Genomic DNA, 18,074 nt, shown 5'->3' with positions numbered 1-18,074 from the left:
ATGGAAAGACTCCAAGAGACTTCAGAGCAAGTCAGATCAGGCCCTAGCAGAACTACAAAAGATCAAGAACCTTCCCCCCCCCTTCTTCTTCAGTAAAAAACACAGGGCAGAGGGCTATTTCATTCCCTGAAGAGAGAAGGTTGTGGAGGTTAAGTTTGCATTGAAACAGACTGTGGATCTTCAAAAAACATTCAGTAACATGCAGAACTCCTTTTTATTATTGACTAAAAAAGGAGACTCTCCAAAAATGCATGCCATAGATGCTAAAACTGCTGATCTGGAAAGCTGTTTCTGGACATGTCTCTTACAGAGCTAGAAACAAAATAAGTGTCAGTAGACTTAAAAAAAAATAATCCTAAGAGTATATCTGATGACACTGGTGTCTCTCTCAATTCCCTTCCCCATTCCTGTGGGAGGATGGACTGTTAGAACTTCTAATTCCTGCCTCATTTTTTGGTAGGTTTTTTCCTCCCATGCTGCAAGAAGCAGTTGAGTTAAACAGAGCAGCTCTCTTGTTGAGTACGTGTGATCAGGCTTCGAACTGGAGTCCAAGAAGATGTCTGAGGTTGAGAGGTGGCTACCTTCCCCCCCACCCCACCCCACCTTCTTTTCTTGAAATTCACTGCTTCAAAGAAACCTTTGGTGATGCTGATTGCAGATTTCAGAATTCCTATGACTTAGAAACATCCACCCACATAGCAGTTGAAAAAATAAATAAATCTAGATAAAAGCAAACAAGACATAAATCAAATTGGGGGTGTGGTCTTAAGAACTCACAGATTGTATCTTTCCAGCTTTTAACACATGCGCAGGCAGTCATCATGAATAAATGTCTACAATACTTCTGCGAATGTGAGGTGTTTCCATTCTTGTATTCAGCAGATCAGTTTTTGCATGCAGAGATTATGTACCTAATTTCTGAATGAGGAATATTACCTCACCCCCTTGCCTTTCTAATATCCTGGGACCGACACAGCTACAACTACACTGCATGCAACAGAATTTTAAAGGCAGCTGACAGAATATATACAGGCAAACCTATTATGCACTACTAGCAAGAAGATTTAATCAATATTACAATTCAAATACTAAAACATTAGGTTTTTAGTCAGAATCTCATATTATGATTAACAGCTCCATACACACACACACTTTTCACTGTCCTCCCAACCCCAAAGTGAATTATTGTGAAGAACACAGCACTTTCCAATTACTCAAGTTTAAATCTCTAATGACAGTCTTCAGAGAATGTGACCTGGATATATCAAGCATGATCAGAGAGAATACATATCAAGCCATCTTTTAGTTAAGAGTGTCAGGCTTATTTAAATCTCCTTTATCTAGTCACACCTCTGTTTTTGTTCAGTTTCCCATCATATTTAAATAGATCAAAAGAGGTATTACACAAGACTCTCCTCTTCACCACTGCTATTTTGTAACATTCAAACTGCTGTAATTGTTTATCATCAAAAATCATCAATTTACCAAAACAAGGAACAATTAAAAAGAGAAATAATGCTATTCAGTTTAGTGAACATGTACTCTTTCAGACTATATTTGAGAGACCAAGTTCCAGTTTTCAGCATTCTGACAACCTGGAATTGTAACCATAGTTATTTGTATTTCAACTCTTGCCATAAAATGTAAGAGAAGATTTATTGTAATAGTAAGTCACAACCATTTTGTAATTTGAGTTTCTTTTTATGAGCTACCCTTTAAATTAAATAGTTTAAAGGGGATTTAATTATAAATGCAGGATATGAATAATTAAATTAGCATGTATCAAGATTTTTCATCTAGCAGGTTTATTATAGTAGTCCCAGTAGTAACACAGTATAAAGAAAAAAAGCTAAAATGAAAAACTGGAAGAAAAAAAACTGCAATTTAAAAATCAGTGTGAATATTATTCCTTTTTTACTAAAAGGATGTTTACATGACAACAAGATCCTTGTTGCTTAAGGAGTTATTCATTCATGCTTATTCTGTACTTAAAGTCCGATGTTAACAAACAGGGTTCTGTGTATTATATAATCACAGCATTCAAGTGCAATGACAAAGAGCACAGGACAAAAGAGCAAGTGGAAAAATCCTGCTCCCCTCACTCAGGACAATAGGATGCATAACAATGTGAATGGGATTCTGTGATAAGTAGGAAGCAGGTACTCTAAGAAAGCCTATTTTCCAAAGTAAGCTATCCTAAGTAATGAAGGAGGGGGAAAGAAAAATATAAATGAATGAATTTACCAAAGTGTAATGATTTTTACTGTGAATATTTTTCAAAATTATCCATGGCATCTAAATCTTACAGACTAGCAGCTTTTCTATTTCGAGTTCCACCTTCCTTGATTTTCAAATCAAAGATCTAGATGAAACTTGGTACACAAAATCTAAAGTCCAAAAGCTAATTAGTTTTGAAAACAAACAAAAAAAATTTTCACCTGAATGTCACGAAAAATAGAAATTTGAATTTAAGACTGTTCCCTTGAGACTTCATTTTTAAAAATAGTTTCTACAATCAATACTGAATTTAGTCTGTTTTGAAAAGTAAAAAAATAATTCCCTTCCTTTACATAGGCGTGCATGCGTGCACACGCACACACACAGAGTCACAGCAACTTTATCAAAAGGATATTCAGATCTGGATTCAATTAGCCTCAGTGGTTGTAATCAAATTTTTGCAAAACCATTATAAACTGTATGTTCCTAATTGAAATTTTCAAGTTCAGCTGTTCACCAGGCTGCATCCCATAAGTTATACAAGTAAAAGAATACACTGAAGATCTTGGTCAGATTACATTCCAACTCCACAGGTGTTGGTCACATATGTTCTTTAGGGTTCTACATCCCAGCTGTTAAATGTTTAAAACCAACCCAGAACACACATGTTCTTTTTACAATCACCAGCTAAAAAAGGAGTGTCATCCTTAACTTTGAATTTCTTGTTTTTCTAATTTAGACATGATCCTAAATGTTATTTTAATACTGACTGAATACAAAACCTGCGTGTCACGGGATGCTATTTTATTGCCTACTTGGTGTCTTATAACACAGTCCCAATTTATAGGACTCTATTAACCAGAGAGAAAAATCTTGAAAGCAATTTTCCTAAAACTGCCATGTAAGTCAGAAGTCCAGGCTAACTGTTTAATGTATCTACAGTAATTACATTAAAGGAATAGGTCTGCAGTTTGAATTATGAATAAAGTATTTAAAGAGTGCAGAATATACTAATAATTTAACACACTGCAAGCACACAGTGACACAGTCTAGGTTTTAGCAGATAACTAGTTGAGGACAAAAACAATATGTACATACAGTATGAAACACCCTATTTAGTCTATAATAATACTGCTGTAGCATGTATAACTTTCATATCTTGCTGATGTTCAAGTTACTGCTGCCGCAGAGCTAGAGGCTTCTGAATCTTTTTGTCTTTTGAAGTGCTTCAGTTTTTTTAATTGCATGTAGATAAATCTGTCACATTTTTAAAGTAATTTCTTAAGTCCACAAAGTTTTTTAAATTATAAAGTAAACTTGGAAGAAAGCTATAAAGCTATTTTAACTGAAAGTTAGAGAAAAAGAGGTATTTGAAAATTTTTCTTAATATATTACACAAGAATTTCAAGATGGCTTCATACTTCAAATATTTTGTGACTCTGTATTCAGATCATCGACTATCAATTGCTCATCTTCGTAATGTTGTCAACTGTGAGAGCCTCCTAAATACCACACCAGAAGCACTGGAAGAAGTAGATGCCTCAGCTAATTCTGCACTGAGAAATCCCAGGAGAAGCCAAGTGAAACTTACAAGAATCTTGTCAGTTTCACTATACCAGAGTTTACAGCTACCAGAAAAGGCAGGACACAGAAAAGAGAAAATCTAAGAGTGGTACATAAACAAATAGATTACTGCTCCTTACCAAGAGCACAGAGAGAAAGCAAGAACTCTCTTTTCCCATAACACAGGAAGAGAAGAGGAAAGACTGGGGGGTGGGGGGAGGAGGAGGGAAGGAATGTAGTTGTCTAGCATCGGTCTTAAAAGTTGCATGTCAGCTCACCAAGGTTGCTAGTAAGTGCAATCACAGATCTACAGGCTCCTTCTCCAGAAAGAAAGGGGTGGGGGGGGGGGGGGGGGAGTATCCTAAGCACTAGAAGTTCTTTCTGAGGAAGGAAGGAAGGAAGGATGGATTAGAGCAGCTGGAACCACTGTAAAGGAACTCAAGGAACAGGGTGGAATTTAAACTGCTGATCCTTTAACAGGCCGGGAGAGGAGCAGGAAGCAGAGGACCCTGGTGTTGAGAAACAATAAAAGAGTTTGAGGCCCCCTGTAAACTCAGGAAAGCAGTAGGGTTTGGGACAGCAGCAGCAAAGAGGTATGGGGACAAGAATATGGATGGGGGTAAGAGGGGCAGAGAAACAGAACAGATTTGGAAACAAGTGATTTGTTCAGGGGGAAATCTATTAGGGGGGGCAGAATTGATTTTTTGATGGAGACACAGAATGGAAGATGTTTCAATATCGTTAAATGTGCATAACATGCATGGCTTGGGGGGAGGGAGGGAGAGCGATTGTGGTAAGGTGGCACACGTTTATTCACCTGCTAACGAGAAGCTGGAAAGTCCTGATCTGACAAGCTGGGACAACAAAATATTTTGCTCTAGATAAATAAAATCTGCCCAAGTACTTTAAACCTTTTGGGGATGAAAGCTGTCCTAGGAAAAAAATAGACAGATAGATAGATAGAATGCAATCATGTATATAACTTTTTGCCAATATTGGGGCTTAAAGATATCATAATGCACGTGAACCAGGGAGCCAAATAAAGGTTGCATAAACTTGTCTCTGTCCTTCTCTGCTCCTACTCATCTCTATCCCCTGCCCTGCCTCCTTCCCCCTTCCTCCTCCCTGAGCCACACCCAGCTCATATCTCCTCCAGCCTAGCCCCAACCTCTTCTCATCCATCTGATCCTCTCTCGGCATTCTGATCACGTTGCTTCCTCCTTCTCAGCGCTGGGGCACCAGCAAAGAGAGTAATGAAAGCACAGGAGAGAGTGTCTCCCTGCCCTCAATTCTTTTTAGTGCCAGACCGGTGCAGTCCCAGCAGCCAGAAGGAGGAATTTGAGGGAAAGTCCAGCTCAGCTCCAGGATGGAGCATGCTCCCTTGGCTCTGTGGAAATGGTGCATGGACAACCAGATCACCCACAGAATCTGTGTGGGAATGAAGTATGCACCATGCAGATGGAATCTGCAGAGAAGTCATTTAGCTGTCAGCCTCTACAACTTCGTGTTTAGTAAACAGATTTTTCAGGACCCTACAACATAGCCAATGTTGAGCAGATTTTTTCAGGGAAGGCAAAAGGCACACAACCCTTGACACTACAGCAATACCCTTGCCAAATTTTAAATCCTGCCCAAAGGCAGGACTAGTCTAGCATATGCTGATAAGATAAAATAAGACTACCTTAATAATACATTGTTCAAATAAGTGATAATTGCAAATGTTAAAGTAACAAATATGGGAAAGGGTGTATTGTTTTTGTTCCAGGTATTTGCAATTCACACTTCTACACTAGGCTCACCAGTTCAGGTAAAAGCAAAATCCTACATTTGATTGTTAAATCTTTTATCAAATCCACTCCCACTGGTGTTAGTACTTTACACTAAGCAAAGAAGCAATAAAAATATTCACTGAATAAGTGTGTTATTACAGTATCATACTATTTGACTGTATTTGTCCAACTATGTTGTTGTAAAGGTTCACCATTCACTGTACAGTGATTGCTAGGAGTTAAATACACAAAGAACTGCAGAGATCAGGAAGAGTGTTAAAATTTAGACTGGAGTTGTCTATTCATAATAGAGACCTTGGAGCAAAACTCAGTTGTATAAAATATCAATATTATACAGGAATACATACTTAGAGGAGAAAATGTTTTATTAAAAAAATCAACACTTTGTATTCAGTTTCTATTTGGCAGATCCATCACATTGGTTGCAAAAATATTCTTTGTCCTATGCACACCTTGTAATGCCAATCTTAATACAACAGGCTGACAAATTTTGACTAGATTATTTTTAAACATTTTAAGCTTATAATCAGAGTCCATTCTACACCATTTGCTTCTTCTACAGTTTGCAGATACTTAAAATTGTGCTTTGCTAAATTATAAGTATCAATATCAAACACAAATGCCTGTGTGTGTGTGTATATATATATATATACACACACACACACACACACACACAGTCTATCAGAGTTCCTTTAAAGCACTTTGCAAACATTACCTAATTAATCCTCACAGCAACCCTGTGAGGTAGATACACACATTTTACACACGGGAAAAATGAGTTAGAAAGGTTAATTAGCTTGCACATGGATACAGGAGTCATAACTGACCACACTAAATTTAGAAGGTAGGAGCTTCTGAATCCTATACCCACTCCCATGTTCAACATAGACCACACCCCTTTCTTTCACATCCCCTCCCCCACACCCTCTCCCTCCACTTACTGGGTCTTTTAAAATATGTATTCCTGAAGATTAAAGGAGTGAGGTAGAAGTGCCACTAAAAAGCATTTTAGTCTCCGCAACAATATTCGAGCAGATTTCACAGAGTGAACCACCTCACCATAACTTTTCACAAAACATGAGACCCCATTCCCCCTTACTTGGAGAATCTTACAGTGTGTCAAGTCTGAAAAGCATCCACGATTCAAGGAGGCACTGTCAAATGCTAATTTTGCTTCTGGAAGCAATAGCATATTTAAAACCAAAATGAACCAAAACATTCATTTAACACTTCTGAGTTAAGACTTGATGTGGCTGCAATATTTTCCAAAACACTTCCCACATAGAAAAAATATTTTCAGTTCAAAGAACATACCATCTAGTTTACAAAAGTCACCACACCAATTTAATTACAGACACTTCCTCTAGAAGGAATAAGCTTCAACGGATTAATCACAGTTCCAGACTTTATCCAACCTATTTTTGTTATCTCTTAACTAGGGACCATGCTTAGGTCTATTTAGGTCTATTTTTTCCCCACAAAAATTTAATTATGCAATATTTGAAACTGCAGCTATCAAAAGATTAACTCAATGAGTGAACCTGGATCTTCTTCCCACGCCTCAACAAATACTCCACACACTTAAAGGGCTCTATTTGAGAGTAGGACGTGAACGTGCAAAGGAACAAGAGAAAAACAACGTTCCAATAAAACAAGAAAAAGTACAGACCGCACCTTAAGCTACCCCTTTAGAACACAGTTCAGTGGCCTGAACAACCTCCAACTAGGTGCCTGATTTTTGCTAGCCCTTTGGGCTCAGTTTTAAGTGGGCGTTTCTACTCGTTTAAACGCCTTCCTCCCCCGCCCCCCCATTCACTCACCTTCTCTCTGGCTCCCGCCCAGCTATTAGACGTCCTCCCGCCTCTGGAAGCTGATGCTGGCATATGCACTCAAATCGTCGCTAGAGTGGCTACTCCCACAAGGCTGATTAGGGGCTTTGGGCGGCGGCTGCCTCCCCCCCGGCACAGAGGTGCCCTCCTGGGGGCGTTGGCGACGCTGATTAAAATCCTTCACTAAGTCCAGGTCGATGTAGTTGAGTCCGTTCTCAAAGCCACCCCCGGCCCCGAGGGGCTGCTGCTCCCTCCTGGCGGCCGGCCCCAGCTCCCCCGCGGCAGGCCGGAGCCAGACGTTCTCGAAGGACGCCGAGCTGTGGCGTTTCACCTCCTCGGCGCCCCCCGCCCCGTAGAGCAAGGGCGCGTTGAGGCCGCCGCTGCCCGCCGTGCCGCGGGCGGTGCTGGGGGTGGAGGAGAAGGTCTCGGAGCTGTGCCGCCGGCGGCCCCCCTGCGGGTCGGCGCGGATCACTTTGGCGCTCTGGTTGCGGCCGGGGCTGAGGCTGACGCGGGTGAAGGCGCTGTTCACCCCCGGGCCTCCTATCAGGGAGGAGGAGCGCGGTGGCGCCGCTGCCAGCTCGGCCGGCGGCTGCGCCTGGGCGGAGGCAGGGGCGGCGGGGGGGTTCTCCGGAGCGGCGCGGCCCGTCCGCATGTCGGCGTAGTTGAGCAAGAGGGCGGGGGGCGGGGGGTCGCCGCAGCCCGGGCAGGGCCCCCCGACACCGCCCCCCTGTTCCATAGTCACATAGTCCCGGCTGCTGAGGGCAGCAGCTCCTCGGCCGGGCCGGGCCGCAGCTGCCGCCCGTACGGCCGCGAAGCCGGCTTGGCAGGCAGCCCGCGGCGGGCCCGGCTCCATGTTCATGTACTCGGAGACTTCGTCCCCTCGGGGCCGCGCGGCCGACGGGAAAGCCGGCTTGTCACTGGCCACGAACTCAATGTTCACGTACTCGCCGGGGCTCTTGGGCTCCGGCGGCAGCAGCAGCGGGGGCTGCTCCCGCGCCCGCGGCAGGGTGCTGGCCTTGGGGCCGTCCAGAGACAAGCGGGTGGGTCTGGTCAGGCGGCTCCGGCTCTGCGCGGCCGCCTGACGGGTAGGCTGCGGCGGCGGGGGCTGCGCCTGGTAGGGACCGCCGGCGCCCTCTTGGCCCCCGCCTCCCCCGAGGCTGTCGCTGCTGGTGGAAGAGGACGAGTCCTCCGCGGCGTAGAGCAAGCGGCCGGAGCTGAGGGAGATGCGCAGCTGAGGGCCGCTCTCCTCGGCTGCCCTGCGCTGCACGTGTTTGAAGGAGCGCGGCAGGGAGAAGTAGGAGTAGATGGGCTTGTGTGGGGGCTGGGCCGGGCCCTGCGCCGAGCCCTCCTCCGCGCCCGGCGGCCCCGAACTGGCGAAATAGCAGTCCGGGGGGGTGCTGGTGGCGGAGCCGCTGGCTGGGGACATGTTGATGTAGTCACTGCCGCTGCAGGGGAGCTTCCCTTCGCTGCTGTCCACCGAGAGCTTTGGGTGGTGGCCAGCCCCGTTCGTCCATATTTTGCCATAGCCGGTGGGACCACCGTCAGGTGAACAGCTGCCACTAGGGGACATCATCATGTACCCATTGGAGTCCACCATGGCTTGGGTGTGGCGACCTCCCCGGCCAGGGTTGATGATCTGCTGCGGGGCTGACACGCTCTTGGGGCTCATGGGCATATAGTCACCGCCTTTGGGAGCGCCACCACTGCTGGGCACAGGGGCCACCCCAGGTGACATCGGCATGTAGCCATCATCAGTGTGTGGGGTGGGGTTGGTCCGGTGGTGGCTGCCCTCCAGATGGTGCATCTCCAAATGCTCCTCAGGATAGGAATGAGTGGGCACAAAGGCAGAGTGCCGGTAGGAAGGCAGCCGGTTGCCACCACAAGGGTAGGAAGGCAGCATTTCCGTGTATTCCTCAATGGAGGCCACCGAAGACTGTGAGGGTGTCTTCTGGTGGGAGATGGTGGGTGAGGTGCCTGCAGAGTGAGTCCGCTTCCTGAAGCCCTTCTCCAGGTCAGTTACCTCCTCTCCACCACTCCGGGGGCAGCATGGGGTGCCAGGATAGCGGCACTGCTGATGCTGTGGGTGGCAACTGCGAGGGATGAAGTGGCCATTGGGAGCCGCCAAGCTGCAGGATGAGGCAGCCTTGCCCCCCATACAGATGTAGTTGTTGAGCTCCTCATCACCCCGTGCTGGCGGTGTGTGACCCAGAGAGTCTGGAGTTACACTGCGAAAAGAGCTGCGGAAATCGCAGGGGCTGGAGCCATATTCGTCAGAGGAGATGAAACCACCATCACTGGGGGAGCCTGATACAGAAGCGCTGGACCTGCGTGGGAAGAGGCAGTCTGAGGTGGAGCCATGGCCACTGGTGCTGCTGGATGACAGGCTGACTGGGCTGGTGGCTGAGGGGGAACAGCGTGAAGAAGGCATTGGGATGGAGCGACTGTGGTTGAGTGGAGGGTGAAGCCTGGAGTTGCCACGGTGCCGATGTGAATGGGTCCGGTTGGCACTGGGACTTACTGGGCTACCATCCACAGAGGCAGGCCTGGACATAGTTCCTTCCCCATCACTAGAGGCTCTGACTCGGAAAGAGCTGGGTTTGCCCCCTGTTCCTCCTCCACCACCCCCAGCAGGGGAGGTAGCAGTCACGCTCTCAGTCCTGGACCTGCGACTGAGCCCCACCTGGCTGGGTGGGGGATTGTTGACATGGTGTCTGCTGCGGAGGGGCACAGAGATGGGATTGGAGCAGTTGGAGGAGGACTGGCTCTTGCTGCGGGGCCGGAATTCCTCACTCATGGCCCGCATGGCCTCCAGGATGGTCTCATGCATGTTCTGTGCCACCACCGAATCATCCACCTGCATCCAGAACTCACCAGGCCCAGTCACTGCAGAGCGCCCCACCTCAATGAAAAAGAAGTTCTCTGAATGGCCACAGCGGCGGATGTTGAGCAGCTGCAGTACCACAGCAGCTGCATCCGAGTTCAGCTTCACAAAGCTGATGGTTTTGTTGGTCAGGCACAGGCGGTATATGCCGATCAGGTTCTTCGTCTGGCCCAGACCTTTAGGTTTCAGGATCACTTGCCAAACCTCCTTGAAAGCTGGGCCAGGGACCACCTCGCCATAGCTATCATCACCTGCCTCCCCCAGTCCTGCACTGCCACCCCCAAAAGAGACATCACTGTGGTGGTGGTGGTGGTGGTGGCGGTGATGATGGAGGTGGTGGTGGCCCTTGGCCCGATTGTGCAACTGCAGCAAGGCTTGGTACCAGCTCTCCTGCTCAAGCTCACTGTCAGCTGCAATGGCAAAGTGCTCATCCTTGGTATAGAGGGCCACTAGGTGCTTGTTCTTGGAGTCTGCCCGTTTATTGATGTTGAAGCAGCTCTCCAGTGGGATGGAACGCTTGGGGGCTCCTGACTTATGTCTCCATTTCTTCTCATTCTCATAGTACTCCAGCCGGGCAGGTCCTGACTCGCTGGCTGCCCTCAGCACGAAGAAGCGTTTATGCATGCTTTTGGGTTTGCGCAAGTAACCCACCTTCCTGACATCTGAGAAGAAGCCCTCATTATTATCCGTGGGGCTAGCCATGGTGGAAGGAGAGGTGGTGGTGCTTTTATGGCAGCTATCAGCCCACAGGCCCCCAAAACTGCCAAGCAATGCAGGAAAAAAAACCTCTTAAAATACAATTCATGCAACAACAATCACAATAAAAAAGCAAACTAGCTCGGAATCCCCTCTCCAAAACGGGATGGGGGGAGGGGATACTGGCAGGGTGAGAGCAGCTGTTCAGTGGCAGAGGCAGCTTCCAGCACCACAGCAGCCTTTATATTGCTGTTTATGCCCAAATCACCCTTAGGTGGGTCAATATATCCTTAAAAAGTCCAGTCCCAGTCAGTCCAGATGAAAGTCTAGGTCTCCCAGCAGCCGCCGCCGGGGAGGAGAAGAAACGCATCTTTCAGTCGTATGGGTCGGATTCCTCTGTAGAGAGGAGCAGGAAGGGGGTCCCCCTTGCTTCGCTCCAAAACACCCCTCCCCTTCACAACTTCGCCTCAGCGAGCGCAATCTCAATCTCTGTAGCAGATCAAAGATCCTCTGGGTAGCGGTTTGTTTTGCAAAGTCCGGGGCTTACACCCCAAAACACACGCCTCTTCTCCCCCCCTAAAACACAGCCCAGCCCAAAAATCAGCGCTGTGGCCGCTGCTGCTTATGCGTGAGGAGGCTGGCGACCCCATTCAGTCCCATCTCGTTAGGAAGAGAAAGTGCCATTTCAACACAAAATGCAACCAGGCAGCAGCAGGAGGGGAAGCAGCCCAAGTGGGGAAGGAACATCCTCTCTTCCTCCTCCTCCTCATTCCAGTCGGGAAAGGCGCCGAGGCCAGCAGCAAAGCCCCCTCCTGTGCCCCAGGCTGAAGGCGGGTCTGGGGCTGCCTGGCTGACTTCTCCTCCTCCGGCTGCTCCTCGGAGTTTCCGAGCGCCCCAAACCCAAACAAGCGGCGGTGTCTGTGTTTATGAGTCCGGCCCCCTCCAGCCGCCGCCGAGACTCAGTCTCACTCCAAGGAGAGAAACACGTGACGGCGCCAGTGCGTGGACCATCCCAGCAGCGGCCGAGGGAGGCTCCAACCTAGCCTGGTGCCGCGGCATTCCAATCCGCCCCCTCCTCCCCGCCCGCCGCTCCTTTCATTCAGCGCCGCTGCGGCTGCAATTACCTTCGGGCCCTGAGCCGCTCTGCGCCCTGGGGGGCTGCCTTCCTATTGGCAGCGCGGCCTGTCCCTCAACCCCGCCACGGGGGGAGGCGCCCAGGCTAGGTTGAGGAGTGGAGCGTAGTAAAAAGGCGTAGACGCCATTCACTGGCGTGTTATTTATAAACTAGGGGCTTGCGAGTGAATCTCTGCAGTGTGGCAACTTTGATCGAGGCGCTGTTGCTGCGTTGTAACCACGAGGCTCCCTCCTCCCCCCACCTACCACATACAAGCTGCGTCTAAACTCCAGTGTTGCCTGATCTGCAATATAGACATAAGAGTGCTGAAAATCATGTCGTCCCCCCCGCATCTATCTCCGCTCTCCACCATATTAGTGCAATTGAGGCTTCCCTTTCAAAGAGGATAAAGATCGAAAGAAATTAATGCAACCGCTGAATTCAAAACAGAAACGTTCCCCAACCCTCTCCCACCCAAACAAATAAAATCCATCCGTAAACCGTTCATGAATGTCTATGGAATTGGAGATTTCTGTAACATAATACAGAGTGACTCTCCTGTGCCGAAGTAAGATTGTTGTCCTCTGGGCGGCTCAGAACACTGAGCTAAGACTATCCCCGTGAGCAACATTTTAAAATAAATAATGCAACTTTATGTTGCATAATGTTTTCCACATAAATTGGATTCCAAAGTTCTGTACCGTTCAAAGAAGACCAATAATAGCAAAAGGGTATGAGAAATTAAAAGAAGAGACACGTTTGGAGCTGGGAATTGAAAATAGGATATGCATACAGGATGCATAGTTTTGAGACCGATTTTGACTGTACCAGTGACAATAGAAGATTTTTGTGTGATTTTCATTTGTGGGGATGTTTATAGTTCAAACTCAGCAGTGACTTATTTTGTTATTTTTGTTTCCTATTAGCATGGAGCCACAAATCACAGATTTTACCTATTGTCTATGCAGTTGGGCCCTGAATAAAGACTTTTATTGATGAGTGGAGATTTATCATAGCTGGAAATCCAAATCTATGCTATCATTATCTTTTACAGCAGAATTATGTGGTAGAGATTTCCTGGAGAATTTCTCCAATGTGGGGTCAAGCCGTTAAATATATTTCCCGAAATCATTATATGCTAAATTAAACTGAATATTCAACATGATTTGCCGTTTACAGTACTGAAATGTGCTGCATGCGTAACTTTTATTTCACTGTTAGGGTGAAAGAGGATACGAGAAGTGTTGCAATCCAATTCTAAAAAAATAAATTACTCAATGCTGCCATCTCCCGGACAGTTCATTAAAACATCCTTGAACATCTTTTCTCTTTTCCACTCCGAATATAGAGTGCATATATATATAAGTTCCAGATTGTTTTGGGGTTTTGTAATGGTCTCTATACATTTATTGGAACATGAATTAATCTACATATTCTATACAGTTTAATAGTTCTTTAATATGCGTGTTGCTGGCAATATATATAGTGAACAGTCTGTTATTGATATATTACTTTTAGTTTGATAATTTATGTGAGACAATGCAATAACAACATTCATAACTACTTTCAATATTGAATTAGAATGCATAATTTTAATTTTATTTTGCATTTATGTGGGGCCAAACATGGAATAACTAGTGCAAAATCATTAGGTAATGTTCATCTATTGCAAGGAATATTATCAAATGATCATTAGTTGTAAAATGATTTTAAATCATGAGTAATCTAAACAAAAAATGAAATGTTCTCATTGAAATATTTGCAGCAAAATTTGGAGAGCTTAGAGATGACAAGAGGCATCATTGCAGCCTTAATGTCTTTTCCTCTTAGAGTTAATAATCTAGATAAAATTCCAGTTACATGACTATTATATTATTATTTGTATTGTACAATGCCTAGGAACAGAGTCATATTGTTAAGAAGTGGTCAGGAATGCAAACTGTGTACCACCTATATGGCTTTCTCTTTCCCATTGTCAGCTCCCTAAATACGCACCCTTTGCAAAATAGTTAAGCAAAGAAGCAAGGAGTTATACCAAAAATAAATCGGCTTCATGTACACTGGATTTCAGCACATTATGGACCAAATCTTACACTATGCTGTGTAGGGACAGGGTTGGGAGCTTCCTCACCCCAACTTCATGGAGCTGCTGCTGGGCAGAATTTCAGCCTTAAATGACTGTTGAAAACAGTGATTAGCTACCATGCCAGCCAGTCAATGAAGAATTCCAAGGGGGTATGGCTTCTTGACCATAGGGCAAGGCCAGACCCCCAAGCCAGCTAGTGTACATCCTGCATACCACAGCCCGTGCTAGTGGCTGGTGCACACTGCTGCTTTTCAAATTGGTGCAGCTGTCTGTGACAGCATGACTTCTCTACCACTTCTCCCTGTCACCAGAGGCACATGCACCTGTGTAGACACCCAACGTAGATTTGGCTATTGTTGTTGAATGGATACGTTTTGAAGATGTGTTATATTTCTGGTAATAAATAACAATGTCTTAAATTTACTGTATACAGTGCTTTTCTTTCCAAATGATCCCAATGTATTTCATAAATGATATTGGGATATACGACACTGAAATACAATCGCTTCTAGGTGAACAGACATCTGTCATGCAGCATGCTGCACAAGAATGATGGAGAGGAGATTTGGAACAAGAATAACGGGGTAAACTTTTACACTTTAAAAAAAGTGTCATGAGATCATTAATGTCCGCACTCAGCAGTCAGGATTGTCCACTCATTTATCACCAACAACAAACTCACTTTGCAGATATCAAGATTTTTTATTCTATTTCTGATTTTCAAATTGAGTGTTTCCATAACTGTCTTCAAACATTTCCATGCAGATTTGAGCCCGTCATTTGACACATTATAAAAGGGAACATCTTATACTTTTATCAGGCTTTCAAAGCTACAACTTTAGTGGACAGTTTACATCCCAGCAGACACCATCTTGGAGGAGTTTCTTAGCTGTTTGAACTTGGGTCTGTAGCGTATTAAACTCCGAAATATTCAATTTTTTTATAATCTAACAATATTCAGGTGTGCAGAACAGCACACCAAACAAGCAGGATGTGTTTCTGCCTGTATCCTTTCTATCCTTTTTCTATGGAGCAAGGTATGCTTTAGCACACATGGATGATGCAGAGGTCCCTATTTTGGTGATTGTGGCAGGATCCTTAAACCAACACAATTATATTTCTCAAACACCTTCACTCTGCATTGAGGTTACACATATTTAAATATGCCAGAACTAACTATTGTTATAGAGACAATAAATGTATTCATTATGGAGAAATGAAGGAAATATAATAATGGACCAGGTTCTGGCCCATGCTAAAGTTTCATTGTATCGTTCTGGGAGCACAAAGGGTCCACAAAGCTGCCCTAAATAGGTAGCTGAGGATTAATGTGGCATGGGGTGATCTATGCCATCAACTCCTACCATATCCCCACCAAACCCAATATAGTGGGCATGCTGAGGAGAAGGTCATGGGCCAGTGGAACCTAGTGTGTTGGTGGTCCTGGGCTGGTGGAACAACCTATAGCAGGGCCATTGCAAGCCAGCAGAATTTAGAGAAGCTGTAGTGTAAATTACTGTGGGGACTAGTTTGGCCTAAAGCCACCTTTGTCCACACACACACGCCCCAGCAGCACCAAGCAGAGCTCTGACATACATGAGTTTCTAGCCTAATATGTTTAATTTTTGCATTTGAAATACAGACAGGCCAGTCAGCAGTTCAAAGTCTACATACATCCTCAGTGCAGTGAAAGCCCATTACATATTTATCTTTATTTATTTATATTTATTCAGGTGACTTTCAGTTTGCTTTTCGTCCCCGTGCTTTCACAAGTTTCTTTTGCTCTTTCTTTTCTCAACTCCCTTTCACTCCCTTGACACTTCTTCTTACATACTTTGCTCTCTTTTCTATTGACCTTTCCTAAGACCTTAGGCCTTTCCTAAGATCTTTTCCTGTTCTCTCCTTGTAAAAAGGAATCCTGCTCCTGTCAATTTTTTTTTAGACTTCTAGGGCTGATTCTGACTCACTTACAGGGGCATAAATCAGAAGTAACTTCACTGAAATCAACAGAGTTACACAGTTGTAAACAAGTGTGAGATAAGAATCAGGTCTTCCCTCATCAGCTAACCCAATTCTAAATATAGCAGCATCTTCTGGTCCCAACTGCTGCTCCCAACTGTCATGGTAGCATCTAATTCCACCTGCTATTCCTAACTTTTTCAGGACTGTCCTAAACGAGCTGCTACTCCCAACTCTCTGTCCTGTTTCTTCTGTTGAAGAGACTTACAAAATTCTAGCCCTAAATGGCACCACTGGAAAAAAAAATGTAGAACAGGAAAGCCACATTTTCTGGGCATTTTTTTCACATCATGTCCTAATGGCTTGATCCAACCCCCATTGAAGTCATATATGATCATATGAACAATGCTACCAATCAGTTATCAAACTTACTCATAGCAAATCTGATGAAAGGGCCGTACAAACTATGAGCTTTCCCATTTAAATAATATTTAACAATGCATTTCTTTTCTTCATCAGACTTTTCATAATAAACATGGTTTTAAAACTGGAAGCCATAATGTGTTTGCCACTGACATCCCACTTTTTTGGCACAGACTCCAGCTACATTCTGTGACATTTTCATTCTTGGATGATGATGTATTTTGTGGAGCATATTTAAGTCGTTTTCCTATTATTATTTTCTAAAAATTAAATTAAAAAAATATTTTTGACAAAATAGGTAAATTTTCAAAAGTACCCAAGTCCAGTTGAAAGTCAATGTTCTTATGCACTTAAGTGGTTTTGAAAAATTTAAAAATGTTATGTACATTTTTATACTAAGTAGGTTTTACTCTCTTAGATTTGTTGCTGTTTGTGGTGATAGCCCCTTTCACACAGGCACCTTCCCTAGTGTCCTCCAGTTCTTTACTAACTCTCCTCAGTATAAGGCTGTTTAGGAACCATTTTTCCAATATGCCTTTCTGGAGCTTGCCTTTCACGTTTGTCAGGGCTAAGCACTGACCATTTTTGATCTGGTCCCTGCATCTTCCTCTTTTGCAGCTTGTAAGTATTCTTAGCTCCTTTATATTTTCCCCCTGATTTTCTCTGTCCTATTCCTGAGAATTGCACAGGCTCACACTTACACAGTGTTTGTAATACAATTTGACCATAAAACCACTACCTGCTAAATATTACTTGATAGCATATGTACTCATGATTATAGTCCTTGTTTCAAAGTTGATTTGATTACATCTTTTATTTGTTCTAAGTTGATTGAGAGTTTTGACTTTTCTGTGTCCTTCAGCATAAATGACACTTGCCTCACTCCTTCTCCAAGATCAGAATGGTTGCATTCCTGAAGTGGCTTTATTCTACATGATGAATTAATAATTACTTCTTTAAGCAAACAGGTTGTTTTTCCAATCAGAGGAATGCTACGAATGCAATTATTATAGCACAAATTCAAAACACATAGAAAAATTGTGCTGGATCCTGCATTCCTTGTACACCCACAACATCCACTGACATCTCTGAGGCAGAAACATATTGTATACGAGGAACATGTACAATGAGGAATGAGAATCTTCAGACCTATTACATCCAAAACTGTAAGCTTTAATGCTTTATCCAGCTGTTAGCAGTTATAGTTCACAGAGTCATAGAAATTAGAATTGTAAGAGTCCTATTAAATTATCTTGTCCATGCTCCTGTTTATTCAGATGGTTTCTCTTGTGTTTTGTCCAGTTAATTTGTAAAACAATTATGTAACAGTAATCAGTTAATCCATCTTTCCTCTTCAGAACTGTGTGCTTAATAACATTGCATAGTTATAGTACTTGTTGTATTTTTCCCATCTCACTCCCACCTCCCTAACTAAAGAGAGAGAGGGAGAGATGGAGCCCTGCTCCCACTTCTTTCTGCTGAGGAACAAGGAATTTCCAATGCTGCACTATTAACC

General features: G+C 44.6%; 1 protein-coding gene across 7 annotated transcripts in view; it reads right to left on the bottom strand.

Moving 5' to 3' along the window:
• Positions 1–12,121, bottom strand: part of IRS1 (insulin receptor substrate 1) — an 82,267-nt gene extending 70,146 nt beyond the window's left edge. For 6 of the 7 annotated variants that reach the window (XR_006283591.1, XR_006283593.1, XR_006283590.1 and 3 more), the window contains exon 1: positions 7,391–12,042. Coding sequence is in view for 3 of the 7 variants with exons in the window: in XM_037909013.2 (XP_037764941.1) it covers positions 7,416–10,982 (3,567 nt within the window). In the remaining 4 variants the exon portion in view is untranslated. Of the gene's footprint in view, positions 1–7,390 lie in introns of all 7 variants that reach the window. The other variant, XM_037909012.2, reaches the window with a different exon arrangement.
• Between the last annotated feature and the right edge of the window lie 5,953 nt (positions 12,122–18,074).

The sequence above is a fragment of the Chelonia mydas genome, chromosome 9, assembly GCF_015237465.2.
Source record: "Chelonia mydas isolate rCheMyd1 chromosome 9, rCheMyd1.pri.v2, whole genome shotgun sequence".
Lineage (NCBI taxonomy): Eukaryota > Metazoa > Chordata > Testudines > Cheloniidae > Chelonia > Chelonia mydas.
The sequence above is the reverse complement of the archived record's forward strand: the minus strand, read 5'-3'. Positions and strand labels throughout refer to the sequence as shown.